This window comes from Carya illinoinensis, chromosome 14 (assembly GCF_018687715.1).
Source record: "Carya illinoinensis cultivar Pawnee chromosome 14, C.illinoinensisPawnee_v1, whole genome shotgun sequence".
Taxonomy (NCBI): domain Eukaryota; kingdom Viridiplantae; phylum Streptophyta; class Magnoliopsida; order Fagales; family Juglandaceae; genus Carya; species Carya illinoinensis.
Window position 1 is genome coordinate 5,387,034 of NC_056765.1, and position 24,147 is coordinate 5,411,180.

Here is a 24,147-nt window from a genome sequence, read left to right on the forward strand (position 1 = left end):
CCACAACATTTTTCAATTTTTCATAAATATATGTAAACTCATTTTAACATCTTTTTTTTTTTAAAGGATAGAATCTTAATTTTATTAATTACCCTCACAAAAAAATACCTTATACATTTAGTGACACTTAACGGTTACAAAGAGAGAAGTAAACCCATCTTAACATCTAAGTATCTAAACATATTTAAATTCATCTTAAATGATCCCACATAATTTATTCTATAAACTCAATTCATTACTATTTATAAAAAATTTAACTCAGTTTAATATTCAAATAGAATCTTAATTTATTTACCTTTTAAAGTTGGTCAAAATATGTTTGGATATAAATAATTTTAAAAAACTTTTAAATTACTTTTACAATTAGGGGCGAGTTTTATAAATTTTAATAAAAATATGGACCAATTTAAATGTTTCTCATACTCTCTCTCTCCTCCCCCCTCTCTCATGTCCGTTTTTATCTTTTCATTACGAAAAAATATAATTATAAACGTAATTACGTATTAATTTATATATTAATATGATATAATTAGTTAAAAAAATAAATTTTATTAAAAATAATATTAATATAAATTTTAAATTTAAATAAATTAATATTAATATATAAATTAATATATGACTATATTTATATATAGTAAAACTCTTTCGTTACTGTGCTCATAGTTCATGCTCGTAATTCATTTAAAGACCAGATGCTCTGCTTTAATGAATTCCTTTCTTTGTTACATTACACGTGGAGCTACACGAGGCAATGATAAAAGATGGGCATAACTTCTCCCTCCTTTTCCCTACCCGCTTTTTCTTTGTTATTAATGTATTCTGTCTTTTTTATTTTTAAATGCTAAATATATTTAATAAAAATCTATAAAAAAAAATATTTTTTTTATATATTATTGAGACGTTAAAACTATAAAATTTAAAATTTTAAAAAATAACAAAATAAATTTTATAAATAAAAGTATAAGTAAAAATGTAAATATATAATACTACTCTTTTTTTATTTCTTGCATAATTATTTCTTACTTTAGAGAATTATTCTAATTGAAAAAAGGGATAAAAAAAACTCACAAAATGATTTAATTTTATATAATATATCAAATTTATTTTACAATAAAAATTAATTTTATAATCTAATATATGACATTAAAATATATGAGTTTACTTTTACTTAAAGCATTTATCCTCTTTGTAATATCCAATGAACTTTTGCTTGCATAATTTAAAGTTTCTAGATCACAGTTTCTAATAATAATAATAATAATAATAATAATAAATCATAGATTTCAAAAACTCTCTTTTTTTTTATTAGCAATGAAGGTTAATTTGGTGGATATTATATTATGAAAAATATTATAGATACAAAAAGATTATATAAAAATAAAACTACAAACTGATGTGTTTTTACATGATTCGTTAGATCTACTTAACACTGAAAGTAACTTTACAATCTGATATACTATATCAAACTATGTCAGTTTATAAATTTTTATTTATGTAATTTTTTTTTGTAACTAAAGTATTTTTCTTATATTTTTTAGATTGTAAAATGGATAATACACTTTTCACGCCAACAGTATCAATAATACATCATTTATGCTAATTTATAAATATGACTCTATGGAATGAAATACTGTGTGTCTTATATTAAGAGCTGTCACATTGATCCCACACCTACTTTTTTACAAGACTTAAAAAGGATAAGAAGTTCTCCACATTTACATTAATAGCTATGGGCCCAAGGCTGCTCAATTGGTCAAGATAAAGTACTTGGACCTTAATATAGTCAATAAATAACAAAGAGCTAACTACCTCGGACAGCTAGTACATTCATGAATCATGAAAGATGGACCACTGGCTTAATTTTGCATTAGTGTTAGGTTTATTTGTTAGCTACGTGATTATTGAGTACTTATATGATTTGATTCGAAAGATAAATTTTAAAATTTAAATATTATAAATTAAATTTAGTATTTAATTGATATGGATGCCAACTTAAAAATAAAAAGAAAATATTTTAGACACAAAGAAATTACAAAATAATAAATCTACAAATTAATATGATTTGATGTGATATATCAGATTATAAAATTATTTTTATTATAAAATAAATCTAACGAATCTCATGAAACCACATCAATATATAGATTTATTTTTATGTAATCTTTTTTTATATATTGCCGTTTTCAAAATGGAATAGTTCTTAATCTTTTAGATTAATTGAATGATTTTTCCATATATAGTGAAAGATTAATAATATTTTTACAACCATGATAATATTATTTTAGGGTTCTAGAAGTTTCCTATAGATCAACAAATTTTCAATCCAAGAATGTCAAAATTGATGGGACGAACAATGGGTATTCCAATCACGTTTTATTCTATTTTACAAAATTTTTATAGACAAACTTTGATTCTTATTCTCTTTGATTATAAGTTCCAAATTAGATGAAATTCGAGAACTTTCCATAAATAAAATTAAAAATAAATAAGAAGATGGCGTGTTGGTCTAAAAGGTATCTATGCGGGAATGCCAGAGCCTAATTTTTAATTTTATTTTTATTTTTATTTTATGATGAGTAGGCCAAAGCCTAATATAAGTAAACAAAGAAGACACGTTTGAGTACCCAATACCAAACGCACACGGCTTCCACTTCAATGGTCCAAAACATTATTTGGAAATTTCAAATCTCAAACCTTATCATAAAAGAAAAGTCTTTAAATGGGTAGCTTATTCGGAGATAATTCTTTCAAATTATTATTTTAGATCAATTTTTAAGATTCACTGTCTTGTTTGATTATACAATTTAAATGAGACTAAATGAGATATTTTTTTGAAAATTAAATAAAATATTGTTATAATATTAATTTTGTTTTGAGATTTGAAAAAATTAAATTATTTATTATATTTTATACGAAAATTTAAAAAAAATTATAATAATTATATTAGATGAGATGAGATAATTTAATTTTATGTAATCAAATCAGCTATAACTCTTCGCTAATTTAGCTCAAATCATAGTAATAACAAGAGGCATAATCTCATTATTGTTTAAAGAATAAGAAACTTTCCATTGGTCATTATTTTTTAAGAAATACTATAATGATAGAGAGATTTTATAAAAATAAATTTATAAATTGATATTATAATACGTTACATCATAAAATTATTTTTATTATAAAATAAATCTATTATTATTACTTTATAAATTTATTTTTCTAAAATTTTTTTCGTGATTAATATAGTTATCTATTATTTTTGTTAAAGAAGTGTTATATATATAAAAAAATTACACAAAAAAAAAATACTAACTGATATGATTTTATCTGATCCGTTAAATCTATTTTTTAATAAAAAATTATTTAATAATTTAACGTTAACATATCAAATTATATTAGTTTATAAATTTATTTTTATATAATCATTTTATGTCTTGAATAATTTTTTTTATTTGTACCACTCATGAATCTAATCATATTTTTAAAATCTCGTTTGCTTACACAGCTTAAATGAAATAAAATGAGAGATGTTTGGTTAAAAATTAAATAAAATATTATTATAATATAATTTTTTAATATAATTTTTATTTTAAAATTTAAAAAAATTAAATTATTTATTATATTTTATATATAAATTTAAAAAAATCATAACGATTATATAAAATTTTTAAAAATATAATGAGATAATTAAATTTTATATAATAAAATCAGTCAAAGTAAAATGAATAAAAATAATCCAACATGAGATTTAACATGATGAAAAGATAGAAGCGAGGCAGAGAAAATCCAGAACCTATTCATTGCCTGAGAAAAAACCAAAAAAAAAAAAAAAGGAAGGTAGAGTCATTAAAGACAGGAAGTTTGTCAGTTTGTCTTGTTAAAACAAAGAGGAGAGAGAGAGACAGGTAGCAGACGATTCCAGTAAAACATTACTGTCTTTCTTATCCAATTTTCAAGAACTCGGATTGATTGTTTGTTTGTCTGCCATCAATTCTTCATTCAAATCATGGCCTAAATTGCGTCATAGGCGGCTTGGCTTCAGATGTCTCAGGCCCATGGGAGAGAGAGAGAGAGAGAGCCAAAGTTGGTACTGTTTCAGAAATCAAAAAATAAAAATTTTTATGTATTGTTATTATTATTATTTTTGTGATGTGATTAATTATATTATTTATTTCATATAAAATAATTATTTTAATTAATTATATCATATAAAAAATACATAAAAATTAATTGTTCATGACAAAACTATCAGAAAAAGCCACCTTCTTCATGTGAGTTTCCTTCCTGGTCTATGAACCTAATAAGTGTAGTCTATGGCCCGTGCTGAGGTCGGTCTTTGATCCAACCACGTCTCCCTCTTAACTTTTTCTCATTTCTGATCGCTTTAAAATAAAATAAAAAACTTCAAAAATAAATAGCGATCAAAATGAAAAAATAAAATAAACAAACATAATAGTATTATTCAACTTCTTTGTATTTTCTTAATAGACGAGAGGGAATGAAGCTTTTGGCCAACATGTCTTGTCTTCCCCTCCCTATTTTCCATCAATTCTTTCTTCTACTTTTTTTTTTTTTAATGTACTGTACAGATAAAAGAATTTACAAATTGATGTGTTATCTATCATCGAGAAAAGAAAGAGAGAGATTTCATACCTAATAGTGAGGGGTGATGATAGCATCGTCCCAACATCGATGACGGGGCAGGAAAACTAGGCCGCAGTTAAGAGCAACATTGGTGTGGGGGGGGGGGGAGGGGGCAAGGAATGTGACGGTTGCGACAACGACATCAGTGAGGGACAAGAAAAGTGCGACGACGATATTGGTGAGGGGATGTGGCGATGATGTTAGTAAGGAATTGCTTGAGAGTTTGGGAAATGGAGGGAGGAGGGATAGGCACGGGAAGGAGGGTGAGAGAAGAGAAAAAAGAAAAAAAAGACGACTAAATTAACAATGTGCCATATCAATTTATAAGATTCTCTTTATCTATAACAGCCATCTTTTCCTTTTAGTTTAGTTCCTTACCTATAACAACCCTCTTTTCCTTTTAGTTTATATCAATAGCCTTTCAACCGCACAAGGCATGTGAGGCTTACTTGCCATCTATGTGCACATAAGTTTCACATATCATCACTTGATTGGATCTATCTCTATATACTACATGAGCTTCTGATAATATATCCTTTTATAAAACACTTGCACAAAAAATTATGTATTTAAGACTTGTCTCTACCATAACTTCTTTCAAATATACCTTAACACGTCCCTACCTCACCAATGCAGGAGACTCGTGTGTCGACAAAAGCCTGGGGTCCCCTGGTGTGCCACCATTGATTTGGGGCTATCTAATCCCTAGTTATTTTACTATGTCCGTGTTTTCTCTAACCAATAGTTTAGAGGAGGAGAAAGAGTATGGAGATCTCTAGCTCTTTATCAACAACACAATAGTCTTAGGTCTGGTTTAGTATTACAAACCTTTTAAACCATCTCATCTTATTTCATCTCAATATCAAAATATCATTTAAATATAAGTATTTTCTAATTTCTAATTATTTTAAATTTTAATCTAATTATTAAAATTTTATCAAACTTCCAAACAAAATATAAAAAGCAATTTAACTTTTTCAAATTCTAAAACAAAAAATAAATAAATAAATTATATTATAACCCTCTTTTAATATTACAATTTTTTATTCATTTTTTTTTTTTTTGTTACCGTTTTCTAAAATCCCATAAAAATTTTAATTTAAATAATTTTAATATTATTTAAAAATTATCCCACTATTATTTATAAATTTTTCTTCTCATTCACTTCGTGTCATCTGTGTTAAGCAAAGCTTATTAGAGATATTACGAGGAAAAAAATGGAGGTCTCACATACCGACACACGTACTGTGTTTTGAACTTTGGGCCTGGCTCTTACCCTTGTTAACTTTGGATCTTGACCAACGCCAGCCCGAGAAATATTGCTAATGGATTTGTATCAATTCTTCCTGTTGGTTTTATTGCCCAAATATCATAAATTTGGATTTCCTGCCCAAATCCAAATTTATGATCAGTTTTATTTTTAGTTTTTGGTTTTATTTTTTAAAACATGGACTTTTAAAAGAGAAGTGATATAGTCAAAGAGAAATTTCACAAAATTAAATTTACAAACTAACCTAATTTCATATTATAGGTTATATTTAAAAATTATAATAGTTTCAAATCGGTGTGTAGAGCACTCTATTTACATCATTTAAATGATAATATTTGATTTGTTATATTTAAATTCTAAAATTTATCTTCAAATCAAATTATGTTAGATAAGTACGGACTGACATCCACACGATCTTTATCACAGAGAAAGCACGGGCCAAGTATAAATATCCCCTCCCTCATTGAGGGGGATTCTTCTAGATATTGGATACTTTATACTTCATTGCCTATATAGAGAATTATATAGTGACTTTAGCATTGGAGGTGTCCCTCACCATCCTAGAATTCTCATTTCTTTTTAGTTGCAAGTCATCGAGTTGGGCCTCCATAGAGTTGTTGGGCTGCGAAACACGATATCAACAAATAACACTGTGCTTGAATTTGTGTTGAGGATTGGACTGTTCATTTGGGTATACCCGGCCTAGAACCCGGATTCTAAACGCAAGCCGGGTTCAGCCCAGATATACCTGGGTTATGACTCGGGCTAAAACCCAAATGAATCCATGTTCTTATAACCCGCAAATCTGGATTCTGGGCTTATGTCCGGATTATTTATTTATTTTTAACTTCTACAAAGGCTATACTGTTAAATAATAAATATACTTCCAGAAAAAGATGTTGCTATAAAGCAATTTTTTTTTTTTTAATCTAAAGCCTCTATTCTATTACATTTGAAAAACATTTTTTTTATATAGAAAACTAATTATCTTTTTACCTTAATGCATCTAAAAAATAGAAATTCAATATTTATAATATAAAATGCATGCAACACATAATACAACCACTTAATATTACATTATTTGGTATTTAATTACATTACAAAATACAAAATTACAAGCCATTGTATCATCATCAGTTCAAATCAGGAAAAGCTTCTGCAATACTTTGCCAGATCCAGATCTCCTTCACTGCTTCATTTGGATCTTCCTAGTCAAAGTATCGACTCACCTAATGAACATCACATGAAACTAAATTTCAGATTTCTCAACTTAACAAGAACTGCTCTTGCTAATAATTAAGCAGGTCATGATAAGGTTGAGGAAAAATGGACCAAAATCTCAGCATTACTCTTATATAAAATGAAAAACTAAACTCTTGTTATTCCAGAAAATCTTGAGGTTTGATGTGACGCCCCCAAATCCCCACGCCCGAACACGGGGAAATCGAGACGTCCGGATGGTGACAACCCGGGTCACCATCCGAGCAACGGGTGTCAAGTGTGTGCAAAGGCAACATATGTGCACAAAGAAACAAGCAGCGGATAACGAAAGTCATAACTAAGTACCAGAATTTTTTTCTTAACGTAATACAAGTTGTTTAAAACATACATAAATAAAATATTACAAAAATACAAATACAATTTTAAACCAAATATAAAGCATAGCATCAGCAACCCGGCGGAGCCGCATCCTCGGGCTCAGCCTCCTCCTCTTCATCCTCAAACTCTGCACCAAAAGCTACGGAACTAAAAATGGTATCGCAGGTAAGTAAAACCCAAACACTACCAGATAAAAACACATAGAACTCAAACAATATGCATGAAACATGCCCAATGCACAAAGCCCATAAAACATAATTTTTCCACACACGCCAAAAAACCCATTTGGCCCAAAAACACATCCTTTCCGAAAAACACGCCAAAAGTCACATTTGGCCTTCATCCGACTCAAACCAGAATCCATTTTATCCGTATGCACCATGAACTCCCCTAGGGGTCATCCGCACACCCTGGCTCCAGTGCCACACCGCAGAGTACCACTACGCATGTGACACCTAACGAGCGATGCCCAGTTCCACACCCCGCGTGTTTGTAGCCAAGCATCCTCTAGCCCTCACCAGCGAAGGGCCACGGAGTCGGTGCGTAGAGCGATGCCCGGTTCCACGCTTGGCGCGTTCGTAGCCAAGCAACCCCTAGCCCCCGCTCCCGTCGTCTAGCGACAACCCAGCGGACATCACTCAGTTTATTCCGCTCCCGAGTGACTAGAGGAGCTCCACCGGGATAATACCCCATCCCGGCTTGGGGTCGTGATACACACGCACCCGTAAGACCACTTACGCCAATACACAGGCTTTTCACACTATTTCACAAACACACGTGCATGCACCATGCAATGCCATAACAATGCATAAAAATAATCCAACAACATAAATCAAATAAACAGGCAACTCCGTCCTCCTTCCATCCGACCCCCGAACTCCTCGGACTCAGTCCGGAATCAACCAACCAGCAGCAATAAATTATTGAAAGAGCAATATATATTTAAATCTGAAAATAGGGTTTGAAAAATACTTACAGCGCTATATGGCAATTTTAGAAAACACGCGGCGTTGCAAACGGCGGAGAAAAAGCAACGTCACAGTGAAAATTCGCTGTGGCCGTGGGTTGTAAAAAACTCACTTTTGAACGGGGACAAATTAGGGCTTGGGATTGATAGAGAATGGTCTAGGGATGATTGTGAAGTTATTGGAAGTGGTGGTTGGCCGTGGGTGGCGGCAGAAACGGTGGTGGGAGGCCGGATTTTTCAAAAAGGAAAGCTAGCTCGTAGGAGCTGTTCCGGTGGTTGTTGGAGGCCGAAAATAGGTGGGTTAGGACGGCAAGGGGCCGGTGATGAAGTGGTGAAGAAATGGTGGCCGGAGGTGGAGCGACGGCGGCGGATCGGAGCAAAACCCGTGCGGGCTTTTCAGGCCAAACGGCCGGCCGGATAGGGGTGGGTTTTGGTGGGAAGGTGCGCCGGAGGGAGGGGAGTCGAACGGTGCCGGCGGTGAGCCGCACTGTGGCCGGATGGCCGTGGTTCGACGGGTTGAAGCTTTCCGGCGTGAGAGAGAGAGAAGAGAGAGAGAGAGATCGGGGGGGTCGACGCGGGGAGAGAGAAAAAAAAAGAAAAGAAAGAAAAAAAAAGAAAAAGAAAGGAAAAAAAAAAGAAAGAAGAAAAAGAGAAAAAGGAAAAAGAAAAGGAAAAAGGAAAAGAGATGTATGGAAAAAGATGAGGTCTAATCCTCATTCCGGAAAACAAAACTAAACCACCGAAACGAGATTAAAAACCACAAAACAACTAAAAGAAATAAAACACAACATCAATTAAATTAAAAAAAAAAATTTTAAAACGCAAATAAATTAAAATAATAAACTAATATGTTAATTAAAATAAAAACAACCATTTCAGCGAAAATACACTCAAAAGCGGGTCATCACATCCTCCCCTCCTTATAAACAAATTTCGTCCTCGAAATTTGCAGAGCAACCACCAACTTAAAGCAAGCCACATGAAAGCACATAAACCAACTGTAACCAAGATTAAGATACATACCTTCTTTATTCGAACAAATACGAGTACTGCTCCCTCATATCCGCTGCTCGCTCCCAAGAGAAGTCTTGAGCTAACGGATCTCCCCAAGCCACTTTAACCAAAGGTATCGTCTTGGACCTCAACTGTTGCTCCTTCCAATCCAAGATCTGCGACGGAACAACTTCATAAGTGAGATCCGGTTGCAACTGAATACCCGCTGGGTCGACGAAGCGTGGTTTTTGCTGTTCAAAGCTCTTCTTCAGGGATGATACGTGGAAGACATCATGAACATCCCAAAATAATCTGGCAAAGCAACTCTATAGGCGACGGACCCTACCTTCTCAAGAATCTGAAAAGGGCCAACATACCTCGGATCTAGCTTCCTCTTCTTACCAAAACGCTTAACACCTCTCATGGGAGAGACTTTAAGGTACACCCAATCACCAACTTCAAAAGACAACTCTCTCCTCCTGGTATCAGCGTAACTTTTCTGGCGATTCTGAGCTGCCGCCATTTTATCTCTGATGATCCGGACTTGGCTTTGCATCTCTAGAATTATTTCGGGTCCAATTATCCTACTCTCCCCAACTTCATCCCAACACAAGGGCGACCTGCACTTTCTCCCATAAAGAGCTTCATAGGGAGCCATCTGAATGGTCGCATGGAAGCTGTTATTGTATGCAAACTCGATGAGCGGCAAATGATTTTCCCAACTCCCTTGGAATTCCATGACACATGCTCGCAACATGTCTTCCAGGGTCTGAATGGTGCGCTCTGACTGGCCGTCTGTCTGCGGGTGATAAGCAGTACTGAACTTCAACTTAGTACCCAAAGCTGCCTGCAAACTCCTCCATAACTGCAACGTGAATCTCGGGTCTCGATCCGACACTATACTCTTTGGTATGCCGTGTAGCCGCACTATCTCTTTGACATACAAGCAGGTCAACTTACCCAAAGAGTCGGTGTTATTAACAGGCAGAAAATGAGCACTCTTCGTTAACCGGTCAATAATCACCCAAACAGAATTTTTCCCACTAGGCGTTTTCGGCAAACCCACTACAAAGTCCATCGTGATGTCATCCCACTTCCACTCAGGAATAGGGAGGGGTTGGAGCATACCTGCAAGTCTTTGATGCTCGGCCTTCACCTGACGGCATGTGTGGCATTTCTCAACATATAAGGCAATGTCCTTCTTCATTCCATCCCACCAGTAATTTTTTTTCAAGTCCCGATACATCTTTGTACTGCCGGGATGAACTGAATAAGGGGCCGCATGAGCTTCCGCTATGATCCGCTCTTTGAATTCAGAGTCCTTGGGGACCACTCTGCGATCTCGGAACCGAAGTATTCCATCGTTATCCATGCTATAATGCAACGGCCCTCGAGATTTTCTGACTCTTTTTCTGATGTTCAGCAGCTTCGGATCCTTTCTTTGGAGAGTCTTCAATTCTTCAAAATCAGTTACCCGAATATCAAGAACTGAAGATAAAATCTCCACTTGCTGCGAACTCTCTATAAGGAGCCTTCTCATCCCACAAAGCAACGAATCCAATTCTGACGGCTCGGCTTCATCTTCTCTTCTAAGTGTGACTTCCGGCTCAAAGCATCAGCAACTATATTAGCCTTCCCCGGATGGTACTTGATCTCACACTGATAGTTACTGATTAGCTCCAGCCATCGCCTCTGCCTCATATTCAGATTTTTCTGGGAAAACAAATGCTTCAAGCTCTTGTGATCAGTAAATACCTCGCAAGCTTCCCCATACAAGAAGTGCCGCCAGATTTTGAGAGCAAAAACAATCGCAGCCAATTCTAGATCGTGCGTCGGATAATTCTTCTCATGGTCCTTTAGCTGACGAGATGCATAGGCTACAACCCGTCCTTCCTGCATAAGGACACAACCCAAACAAAACTTAGACGCATCACTGAAGACTACGAATGGCTTATGCGGTTCTGGGAGCGCTAACACTGGTGCTGTCGTCAACTTGTTCTTTAATTCCTGGAAGCTTCTCTCACATTTCTCTGACCAAACAAATTCTGTATTCTTCCGAGTCAAAGCTGTGAGAGGTCCGGATAGGCGAGCAAAACCCTCTACAAATCTTCGGTAATACCCGGCCAGCCCCAAGAAACTCCGAATCTCGCGCACTGTAGTCGGGCGCTGCCATGACAAAATGGCTTCTACCTTACTAGGATCAACAGCCACTCCGTCTCGGGAAATTACATGCCCAAGAAATTTAACTTCTTCCAACCAGAATTCACACTTGCTGAGCTTGGCGTACAACTGGTGTTCTCTCAATTTCCCAAGTACCAGACGAAGATGATACACGTGCTCTTCAACATCTCGGGAATAAATCAGAATATCATCAATAAATACTACCACAAAAGAATCCAGATAAGGTCGAAATACTCGATTCATCAAATCCATGAAAGCAGCAGGGGCATTAGCTAACCCAAACGGCATCACCTTAAATTCATAATGCCCATACCTCGACCTGAAAGCAGTTTTAGGCACATCTTTGTCTCTGATCCTCAGCTGGTAGTATCCCGATCTCAAATCAATTTTAGAGAACACGGCTGCTCCTTGAAGCTGATCAAATAAATCATCAATCCGAGGGAGGGGATATTTATTTTTGATGGTCACCTTGTTCAATTCCCGATAATCAATGCACATACGGAGGGTTCCATCTTTCTTTTTAACAAATAAAACTGGTGCACCCCACGGCGACGTACTAGGCTGAATAAATCCCTTCTCTACCAGTTCTTGCAACTGAGTCTTCAACTCTTTTAATTCAGCCGGTGCCATGCGATAAGGAGCTTTATGCACAGGAACCGCTCCAGGTTCCAAGTCTATAACAAATTCCATCTCTCGCACAGGGGGTAGTCCGGGCAAGTCATCCACAAACACATTGGGGAATTCTTCTACAACTGGAATGTCTGCCAACGACTTCTCCTCAGATGGCGTGGACACCATCTGAACCAAGAATGCATCCGCTCCCCATGCAATCTCTCTTCTTGCTTGAATCGCCGATATAATTATCGGCTTTTCTTTTAATTTACTCCCCACAAATTCCAGACAATCACCATCTGGAAGCTGAAAGCTAATTATCTGACTTCTGCAATTAATACTCGCAGAATATCGGTATAGCCAATCCATCCCGAGGATGATATCAAAGCCCAACAGCTTGAACACCACCAAATCAGCATCTAAGAACCTTCCCTCAAAATTTAACGGGCATCCCAAAGCAACCTTGGAACACCACACCATCTCACCATCGGGTAGAGCCACTATCATAGACTTCGGCAATAGTTCCGTGACCAAATTACACACCCGAGCAAACGTGGAAGATACAAACGACTGTGAAGCACCAGAATCAAACAAAGTACAAGCATAAAACTCATACAAACGGATTCTTCCTGAACCAAACACATCAACCTATGAAATCCAAAAAGCAAAGAATAAACCACATACACCAAAAATTAAATCCAACTTAAAATTAAATTAAACCATACCTGTAATTACTCCAGCATCATGGGTCGCTGGCGCCTCATCATCCACCTCTCCGGGTGTGACAGCATAAACCCGGGCTTGCACTGCTTGTCTCGGGTTGGTTCTTCCACCGTGTCTACCTCCACGACTTCCTTGAACTCTGACGGGGCAATCCCGAGCGATATGTCCCACTTGGCCGCACCGGTAACATTGGGGTCCGCTACTCATCCGACACTCGCCCTCATGAGCTCTATTACAAGCTCCACAAATAGGCACCCGTCCTCCCATACGAATACCTGAGGACGTTTGAGGTCGAGTTCCGGTCCGCTGAACAAATTTCTGGGGCGAACCCGAGCTGCTTCCTTCACCAGAAAAATCCCGCCTCTTATGCCCAGGAGGGGAGCCCACACTCAAATTATTTTCCCACTCCACAAGGGTGGCCACATCTACTAATTTCTGAAAAGTGGATATCCGATGGCTGACCACCATACGGCGTATGTCATGGCGTAGCCCCTCCTGAAAACGATCTGCTCGCATCTCCTCAGTGGCGATAAGGTGAGGAGCAAATCGCCCAAGTTCTATGAATCTCCGGGCGTATTGTTCCACTTTCGCGCCCCCTTGGACCAGATTTGAGAACTCTCTTGCCTTTTGCTTCCTTACCTATACGGGAAAGAAGCGGTCATTGAACTCCTTCTTGAAACGCTGCCAGGTCACTGCAGCGAAAGATCCCAATTCAGATTCTAGCATCACCCTCTTGGTATCCCACCAATTAGAAGCGGTACCTTGCAAGAGATAGCTGGCGTAGAGTACTTGCTGTGACTCAGTGCATCCACACACCTCAAAGGTTCTCTCCAGATCTTTGATCCATTTTTCAGCCTGAAGTGGATCCTCATTTCCAGTGAAGTGTGGAGTCCTATGCGCCAGGAAGCGCTCATAGGTGCATCCGGCTTGCACCATACTACTGGACCCTTCTGGATACATCCAAGGCCCTCCCTGATATGGCCAAGGATCTCCTGGTTGTGGCCAAAACCCTCCTTGTTGTGGACAAGGCCCACCTGGTGGTGGCCAGGGTCCTCCTTGTGGCCAAGGCCCTGCCTGTTGTGGCCTAATATTCTGCTGCATAAACTCCGTCATCTGCCGTATTGCTTCGGCTATGGAGTCATCCCTGGAGGTATTGTCCCGTGGCTCCTGAGTAGATTTCCTTGGTCTCTCCATTTTCCTGCCACAACACCACTCTTGACCCTCCTTTAAGAAAACAAATAAAACCAACATAAAACCAATAAAAACAAAACCAACACCACACAGCAAGAAACAAAAGAAACCAGCTTGCAAAAAACATAACCAAATAAATAAAAACAAGCAAACAAGCTCAAACAAATAAAACAACTGTACTTAACATAATTTTTTAAAACACAACTTTTTTTAAAAAAATATTCTGGTACTACCTACGGGACATGTGGTTTTACCCAGAGCCAAACCGCTCTGATACCACCTGTGACGCCCCCAAATCCCCACGCCCGAATACGGGGAAATCGAGACGTCCGGATGGTGACAACCCGGGTCACCATCCGAGCGACGGGTGTCAAGTGTGTGCAAAGGCAACATATGTGCACAAAGAAACACGCAGCGGATAACGAAAGTCATAACTAAGTACCAGAATTTTTTTCTTAATGTAATACAAGCTGTTTAAAACATACATAAATAAAATATTACAAAAACACAAATACAGTTTTAAACCAAATATAAAGCATAGCATCAGCAACCCGGCGGAGCCGCATCCTCGGGCTCAGCCTCCTCCTCTTCATCCTCAAACTCTGCACCAAAAGCTACGGAACCAAAAATGGTACTGCAGGTAAGTAAAACCCAAACACTACCAGATAAAAACACATAGAACTCAAACAATATGCATGAAACATGCCCAATGCACAAAGCCAACATAATTTTTCCACACACGCCAAAAAACCCATTTGGCCCAAAAACACATCCTTTCCGAAAAACACGCCAAAAGTCACATTTGGCCTTCATCCGACTCAAACCAGAATCCATTTTATCCTTATGCACCATGACCTCCCCTAGGGGTCATCCGCACACCCTGGCTCCAGTGCCACACCGCAGAGTACCACTACGCATGTGACACCTAATGAGCGATGCCCAGTTCCACGCCCCGCGTGTTCGTAGCCAAGCATCCTCTAACCCTCACCAGCGAAGGGCCACGGAGTCAGTGCGTAGAGCGATGCCCGGTTCCGCGCCCGGCGCGTTCGTAGCCAAGCAACCCCTAGCCCCCGCTCCCGTCGTCTAGCGACAACCCATGGGACATCACTCAGTTTATTCCGCTCCCGAGTGACTAGAGGAGCTCCACCGGGATAATACCCCATCCCGGCTTGGGGTCGTGATACACACGCACCCGTAAGACCACTTACGCTAATACACAGGCTTTTCACACTATTTCACAAACACACGTGCATGCACCATGCAATGCCATAACAACGCATAAAAATAATCCAACAACATAAATCAAATAAACAGGCAACTCCGTCCTCCTTCCATCCGACCCCCGAACTCCTCGGACTCAGTCTGGAATCAACCAACCAGCAGCAATAAATTATTGAAAGAGCAATATATATTTAAATCTGAAAATAGGGTTTGGAAAATACTTACAGCGCTATATGGCAATTTTAGAAAACACGCGGCGTTGCAAACGGCGGAGAAAAAGCAACGTCACAGTGAAAATTCACTGTGGACGTGGGTTGTGAAAAATTCACTTTTGAACGGGGACAAACTAGGGCTTGGGATTGATAGGGAATGGTCTAGGGATGATTGTGAAGCTATTGGAAGTGGTGGTTGGCCGTGGGTGGCGGCAGAAACGGCGGTGGGAGGTCGGATTTCCCAAAAATGAAAGCTAGCTCGTAGGAGCTGTTCCGGTGGTTGTTGGAGGCCGAAAATAGGTGGGTTAGGACGGCAAGGGACCGGTGATGAAGTGGTGAAGAAATGGTGGCCGGAGGTGGAGCGACGGCGGCGGATCGGAGCAAAACCCGTGCGGGCTTTGAAGGGTTTTTCCGGCCAAACGGCCAGCCGGATGGGGGTGGGTTTTGGTGGGAAGGTGCGCCGGAGGGAGGGGAGTCGAACGGTGCCGACGGTGAGCCGCACAGTGGCCCGACGGCGGTGGTTCGACGGGTTGAAGCTTTCCGGCGTGAGAGAGAGAAGAGAGAGAGAGACCGGGGGGGTCGACGCGGGGAGAGAGAAAAAAAAAGAAAAGAAAGGAAAAAAAGAAAAAGAAAGGAAAAAAAAGAAAGAAGAAAAAGAGAAAAAGGAAAAAGAAAAGGAAAAAGGAAAAGAGATGTAGGGAAAAAGATGAGGTCTAATCCTCATTCTGGAAAACAAAACTAAACCGCCGAAACGAGATTAAAAACCACAAAACAACTAAAAGAAATAAAACACAACATCAATTAAATTAAAAAAAATAATTTTAAAACGCAAATAAATTAAAATAATAAACTAATATATTAATTAAAATAAAAACAACAATTTCAGCGAAAATACACTCAAAAGCGGGTCATCACATTTGATGTTTGTAAGAAAATTATATCTTATTGAAAAAAAAAAAAAGACTAAAAAGACTATAGTATAACACACCATATAGAAGTTCAATCAGGTACATGACATACCAACAACTTTTGTCAAACTCGGTAGATCAATCAAGGTTAAATTGACAACTGCCAATCAAGAAAAACGTAAGTGTCAAGTAAAAATTATTGTAATGCAGAGACTAGAGTGATATCTTAACATTCATCTTTGAAATGTTATGTGTCCAATCTCATAGCCCCAACTAGACCTCAGTTGAAACATTTTGTACAAAACTAACTATTGTTCAATTCCAATAAACTAGTTGCTGGATTTTTATGCAAATTTAGAAGCCAAATCTAAAAATGTGTTGTCCACATTATAACTGAAAAATTAATCATCATAATTAATATGTCCAAGAATAGAATATAAGGATGGCCCTTTCCAATTGAGTATTCAGTTTCCTTTTTCCCTTTCTAAGTATTAATACAAGTAAAATTTATAAAGAGACCAATTGAACATAACCCACTTTTGTATAAAATTTCTACCAAACAGGACCCAGTATAGTACTAAGCATTTTATGGATCTCATATGACTATCAAGAGAGGTATAAACCAATGTTGAAATGAAAAGTAAAGGCTTCCTATCAACATGAATATATGAAGTTAGGAAACATAAAAATAATGCAACGAACTTGCTTGTAATCTATATTTGTACACAAGATATGCTCTACCAACAGCCATACCCAAGCCTGTTGATATGACCCAAACTGCAGCCAGAGTAGATTTTGTCTCCATGGATCTCTTTCTAGCAGAACAACCAGAGAGGTATTTATACAAGCAAAATAGTGCGCACCACACTTCAGGCAAAAAGACTAAGAGTCATAATGGATGGGTTGTCAAACTCACTAATGCCGGTATCATGGTCCATTCAAAATATCAGCATATACTTTATGCTCATGTTTAATAAAATAACAAAAAAAAATAGACCTAAATCAACAAAGTAATAAAAGAAAAAAACCCTAAAAAATTGCTTCAAATCTGAACTTGAACTTAAACATTGGCAAACATTCTTGTAGATAAGCCACCACAAATAACAGAACCACATATAACATGAAAAACAGAACCTCCACAGAGAACATAACCACCACAATAACCCTATTTCTATATGGGTTTAATCTTTTTCTACCTAAATATTGCTACCCAATCGATAAGTTTGCCCAAAAATCCCATTTGACAAAACATTACAGATCTTTCCATTACAGAGGGTACAAACATACTCATAAAAGCATTACATATCTAACCCATAAAAATATGTCTCAAACATTCTCATCAAAACAAACCTAAAATCAACAAAGAGAGAAAAAAACAAACAAAGAGAACAAGACATACCTGTGGATGAAGACGACCGCACGAGGATGCAAACGACGCTTTGATCGATAGAGGAGGCTAGGGTTTCAGCGTGAGATATCTAATAATGTATTAGAGTAGAACATGGTCAGAAAAAATGCTATTTTATTAATTACTAGGATAGCAATTTCATATTTCGACTTCTTTTGGTGGCTGTTTATTTCATATTTGGCCGATGCACACCCATGTCCTTTCTCTCCATCAATTTCTTTTTGTTTAAGTTATCAAATCCTTTTCCTTTGCTCCGTCTATAATTTCCAATCATCAAATCAAATCTCTACTCAAGAAATCAGTTCCTAGGTTCATATTATGATTTATTAAAATAATATGAAAACTAAAAGATAGAATGAAAACCAAGACCCAGAGAGAGAGAGAAGGAGAATAACTCACTTAGATCAGAGCATAAGGATGAAGACGACAGAGCGAAACTTCGATCGATAGAGGAAGCTAGGGTTTCTGTGTGGGTGAGACTGAGAGAGAAAGACCAAAGGATGTGGGTTTTTTTTGTGATTTTTACTTATTTTTAAACTCAAAATCCAAACTGAGTTTACCCTGGTTTAGACATGTGGGTTTCAGACCAGGTTAGATCCAGGCCAAAAACCATATACAAGAATCTGGATAACCGAATTTGGGTCCAAACCTGGATGGGTTGTCAAACTCACTAATGTCGGTATCATGGTCCATTCAAAATATCAGCATATACTTTATGCCCATGTTTAACAAAATAACAAAAAAATAAACCCAAATCAACAAAGTAATAAAAAAAAAATTCTAAAAAATTGCTTCAAATCTGAACTTGAACATTGGCAAACACTCTTGTAGATGAGCCACCACAAATAACAGAACCACATATAACACAGAAAACAGAACCAACACAGAGAACAGAACCACCACAATAATCCTATTTCTATCTGGGTTTGATCTTTTTCTACCTAAATATTGCTACCCAATCGATAAATTCGCCCAAAAATCCCATTTGACAAAACATTACAGATCTTTCCATTACAGAGGGTACAAACATACTCATAAAAGTATTACATATCTAACCCATAAAATATGCCTCAAACATTCTCATCAAAACAAACCTAAAATCAATAAAGAGAGAAAAAAACAAACAAAGAGAACAAGACATACCTGTAGATGAAGACGACGGCATGAGGATGCAAACGACGCTTTGATCAATAGAGGAGGCTAGGGTTTCAACGTGAGATATCTAATGATGTATTAGAGTAGAACATGGTCAGAAAAAATGCTATTTTATTAATTACTAGGATAGCAGTTTCATATTTCGACTTCTTTTAGTGGCTGTTTATTTCATCTTTGGCCGATGCACACCCATGTCCTTTCTCTCCATCAATTTCTTTTTGTTTAAGTTATCAAATCCTTTTCCTTTGCTCTATCTATAATTTTCAATCATCAAACCAAATCTCTACTCAATAAATCAGTTTCTGGGTTCATATTATGATCTACTAAAATAATATGAAAACTAAAAGATAGAATAAAAACCAAGATCCAGAGAGAGAGAGAAGGAGAATAACTCACTTAGATCGGAGCACAAGGATGAAGACGATAGAGCGGAACTTCGATTGGTAGAGGAAGTTAGGGTTTTCGTGTGGGTGAGACTGAGAGAGAGAAAGTCCAAAGGATGTGGGTTTTCTTGTAATTTTCACTTATTTTTAAACTCGAAACCCGAACTGAGTTCGCCCTGGTCATGTGGGTTTCAGATCAGGTCAGCCAAAAACCATACACGAGAACCTGGATAACCAAATTTCGGTCCGGACCGGGTAAAAACCGGCCCGAAAGAAGAGTCCCAGTCGAGCATTCATCCTAAAGGGAATGCAAAGTTGCAAACAGCAGAGCATACGATGGAAAGAGGTATTTATACTCTTCCATTGTTCGTTCAAAGGCATAATTTTTTTTCTTTTGTTTCTTTTGGAGTAATAAGGCATAACTAGTTTCTTAGCTTCTGATCTCAGTAGAGAAAAAAGAATCGTAAAGGAGATAATGGAAGATTTCGAGAAGAAGGTTTCCATAACAGAATCGATGGAGGCCCAAGATACCGGAGGTTTATCCGGTTCATCCAAAATCGTCCATCTACTGCGCAGATTCCTTGCAATTCAGCAGAGCAGAGCCGAAGCCTACGCCAAGCTCAAAGGGTACGTCTTCTGTTGATTGTATCTCCGAGTTTACAAGAAAATGGGGTTCCGATTTTCTTCTTCTTTTTTCCGTTCACGTCTTTTTTTTTTTTTTTTTTTTAATTTTAAATTATATATATATTTATTTATTTATTTTTGATGGCAGTGGGTTTGCCGAGTATATGGATTCAGGAGCGGAATTAGCTTATCAGCAACTTTGCAGCGAGATCACAGTAGAATTCAGTGATTGCTCGAAACAAGTAGCTGTTTCATACCCGTTTCCCTTCCATAGAATCATAATAAAATAATTGTAGTATGAATAATAATAACAATAATCTTATTGAGTTTCCACACATTTTAGGTCCTTGAAATCGAATCACTATTCCTGAATCCTGATTGCTCCCGAGTTGATCTGGCACAGTTGCTCAGGGATGTTCAAGCGCAGGAGAAGCAGAAATTGCATCTGGTAAGCCTTCAAACTCGGTAGCAGTAGTCTTTCAGTAATTTTTGCCCGAGAGGGGAAAAAAAAATCTTAAATTGATAAACAAACCTTAAACACGCTTCCTCCTGTTAATTTATATAATTCAAACAAAATGGCGGTTAGGAATTAGGAGCTCTGCCTGAATATAGATGCCTACTACGATTTCTGAGCCTTTATTTGCCGAGTTTGTTTCAATTTGAACGACTTCCTTGCATGAAAATTTGGGTTGAGCCGCTGTTTGTATGATTCTGTTTAATGAGCCTTTGTCACCCGCCTGTAGTAGTCAGGGAATGCATTCATCTTTTGAATGAAAGCTCTGTTGGAGAAATTATAACAATGATTCAAGGATGGAAATTTGCAAAGTATGGTGGCAGGTTGAACGTGTAAATAGTTAGTCATTCAGAGACTTTTCTTTTCTTTAAGCTATGGAGCATGAAGGGGAATTCTGGATTTTGTATACGAGTAAGAAGATATAACTTGACTATATGAAGTGAAGATGAATTAGACTTATAAAAAAAAAAATGAAGTGAAGATGAGTTTTGAATGATCTCATAAGCAGAGATATTTCTTGAGAAGTGCAATGCAATGTTTAATCATCAGATACAAACATGCTAAAATGCAATGCAATGTCATTTTAGCTTTATTTATGGAGGATCAATAGTCAACCTTTTGGAGTAGGATTGCTTTGTGATTTTGTGAGGCAAAGAAGATGCCATATGGAGAGAGGTTGAATGAAGATCCATGAAAATGAACTTTGAGTGCTTTGTGTGTATACCTTCCTTAAAACAAGGGGAATACTGCTTATTATTAGAATGCTGTTTCGGAGACCAAGTTTTGCCATGAGTCGCTCAATTCCCTTGGACTACTTTGTAGAAAGATCTTTAATGTTCTGTTGACCTTTTCAGTTTACTCTGTAGATCATCATGAGAAGTTGTGACCCTACTTATATTTATATTTATATTTATATTTATACATCTATTAGCCTCTTAAAAGTTTTGAAATGGAATAATTGTTACCAAGGAACTGATGTAAAGCTATTGAAAACCAATGAAACGGAAAAAATAAAAAGAACAAGAGAAGGAAAGGTCCAATATACAACTTATCAAAAAAAAAAAAAAAACAGGAAAGGCCAATGTACAGAAGTCTGGAGAAGCTTCGGGATAAACAGGCTGATTAGTACAGCAAGACTTTGAAGTGCAAAAGTGAATGGTACATGATCAATCATTTATGCACTGCCATGCACCACGCATCTGTCACTTTGTGAACTCAAAATTTTCAATCTGTTTGGGAGAACCAAAACTGGTCAAGAGTTTAAATACATGCATGGCCCTAAATGAGCAATTCAACTTGAGATTTTCCCTGCACTTTTATAGTGACAGACGAACACACGTAAAGGGAAGTGAGTGTTTTCATTTGGGATTTGATCTTGCATAGTTTTAGTTTGGCAAAACTATACTCTTAGAGATTTTTACATGTGCTTTTTGGAAACACGGTGACATTTGAAGACGTTAGTACTCTTTTTTTTTTTTTTTTTTCATTGCAACTCAAAATGTACTGGTCCTTGTTTCTTTGTTGCTGAAAACTACAAATTCCTCTTTTAGACAGCTACAATTCAGGTGTTGAAGAAGGCTGGTCGTCCCTCTGACCGTCCAGTGAGTCATGACAACTGCAAATATAAGAAGCCTATGGAACATGAATGTGTCCATGTCCACGAGATAACTGAAGCTTCTGGAACTGAGGAGGCAGAAGCAGATGCTGAGTATGATAATGCTCTCAAGGAGGCCATTAGGGGTGTGCAGGATGCAGTGACTGCCATAAACGAACGTATAGAAGAAGTTAGATACGAAATTGCAGCCCTCGAAGCTGAGTGACCTTACATCTTTATTTAGAAAGTAGCTAATTATGAAGGAGATAAAGCTGTAAGCTTATAGGAGTAGGGAAGAGCTAATGAAAAACATTGTTGCATAATTTTCAGATCAGTGCCAGTTTTAATGAATATGTTTGCTTAGCGAGTGAAATAATGTTTGGTAAGAGTGAGCCAATAAGTAAAACCTCATCTACCGTGAATGACGAACACAAAACCATCAAAACCATATCGACTGTCGAAACCCTGATGCAGACAGACTCTGACCCTTCAGAGTCCACTTCTTGTGCTGCTACCCCTACCTCTCAGACGAGAACAACTCCATCAGGTGTCTCTAACTACTACAACCGGTGCATTATCCTCATTTTCATTCAGTCTCGAGTCTCATTGATACATGTTTGTGACATGGTGATGGAGACACAGTAGGGGGCCATGGATGGAGTAGTTGGCAGATTGTCTTTTAGGTTTCCAGGAAGTGAAGAAGCCGAAGCAGATTGAGAAGGGCAGGTTCAACATATCAGCCTCCTCTGTTCTTGGACCTGATTTTGACGGTGGGATGGCTGACATGCCTAATGGCTCTTGGTGATACATGCATGCATACTAATCAGGTATAGCTTGAATGAACTGATTATCTTCTTTTCGTTTACAGTCTCTCTCTTTGGTAATGATGTAGATTCTTTGAAGACAGGAAACAAAAGATCGGTAGAAAGTTGTCCAGTCTGTGTCTAAACACTACACCATAACTATTAATCGATCCTCATAATTCTACATTTCTTTCTCACCCCTCTACAGTTTGTGAAGCTAGGGAACAAATGTTGCCAATCGTATCTGTAGGCAACTATATATATAACATAGATGCTTGCCCCTTTAATATATATATACATGAGAAATGATAGTTGCAATCGTGAATTTGCAAGTGCCGCACAATATTTTGAAAAAAATGAACAAATATATGACCTACATGAAAAAAATTAATTTTTTAGTAGTCGTGAAGGAAAATCATTTGATTAGATCCCTTACCCCCTCTCCTCTCTCCCAACTCAGATCCCATCACTTTGCTCCATTGAGCCGCCCACCCCTCTCCTTTCGTTGATGTCGGACTGGGTTCTCAGATCCCATGGATGCCACCCCCAAAGGCCCAAGCTATCCCCTCTCCTCTCTTCCATCGATGTCGCACATTGAGCTTATGGGTTTAATACTCATTCCAACAATAATGCCAACCAGTCCGACACAGCCACCACCGTCCTCGTCGGCCTCCACTCAAGAAATGGTTTGTCCCTTGTCAAAACAGAACTGACTTCACTATCTTGAGTTTGTGATTTTTTTTATTTATTTTCAACCCAAATATGCCTTTTTTATTTAAAAGAAACCACATTTTTTTTTATAAGTTTATTTATAAGAAACCACATGAAAGCCTACAGGAACCACTCTACAAAAATCTGATGAAGAAATTAGACAGCATTTCGTATGAAGTGTTGTGAACTAATTTTTAGGTATATTGTTAGAATGAGTATAGCCACCGTCGGTCTGCTGGTGGCAGCGACAGGTGGTGGAAGCAACAAGAAGAGGCACAACGTCGGGTAGGCTGGGTAGCACCGTGGGAGAGGAAAGGGAAAATATTTTAGGTTTTTAATTTTAGGTAGAAATCCCATGTGATGATCCTCATGATTTTAATTTGTGTATTGCCTAGTGTCACTTTTTAATTGGGTGTTGTTAAATTGATGAAAACAGA

The 24,147-nt window shown here is 37.3% G+C and overlaps 1 protein-coding gene across 1 annotated transcript; it reads left to right on the forward strand.

The window, feature by feature from the left end:
• Positions 1 to 19,596: 19,596 nt before the first annotated feature.
• Positions 19,597 to 23,185, forward strand: LOC122294827. The gene is made up of 5 exons (XM_043103810.1): positions 19,597 to 19,810; positions 19,912 to 20,091; positions 20,237 to 20,330; positions 20,432 to 20,536; positions 22,153 to 23,185. Exons 2-5 carry the CDS (start codon positions 19,940 to 19,942, stop codon positions 22,420 to 22,422), a joined length of 621 nt encoding a protein of 206 aa, XP_042959744.1. The 5' UTR covers positions 19,597 to 19,810; positions 19,912 to 19,939; the 3' UTR covers positions 22,423 to 23,185.
• The last annotated feature ends 962 nt before the right edge of the window (positions 23,186 to 24,147 follow it).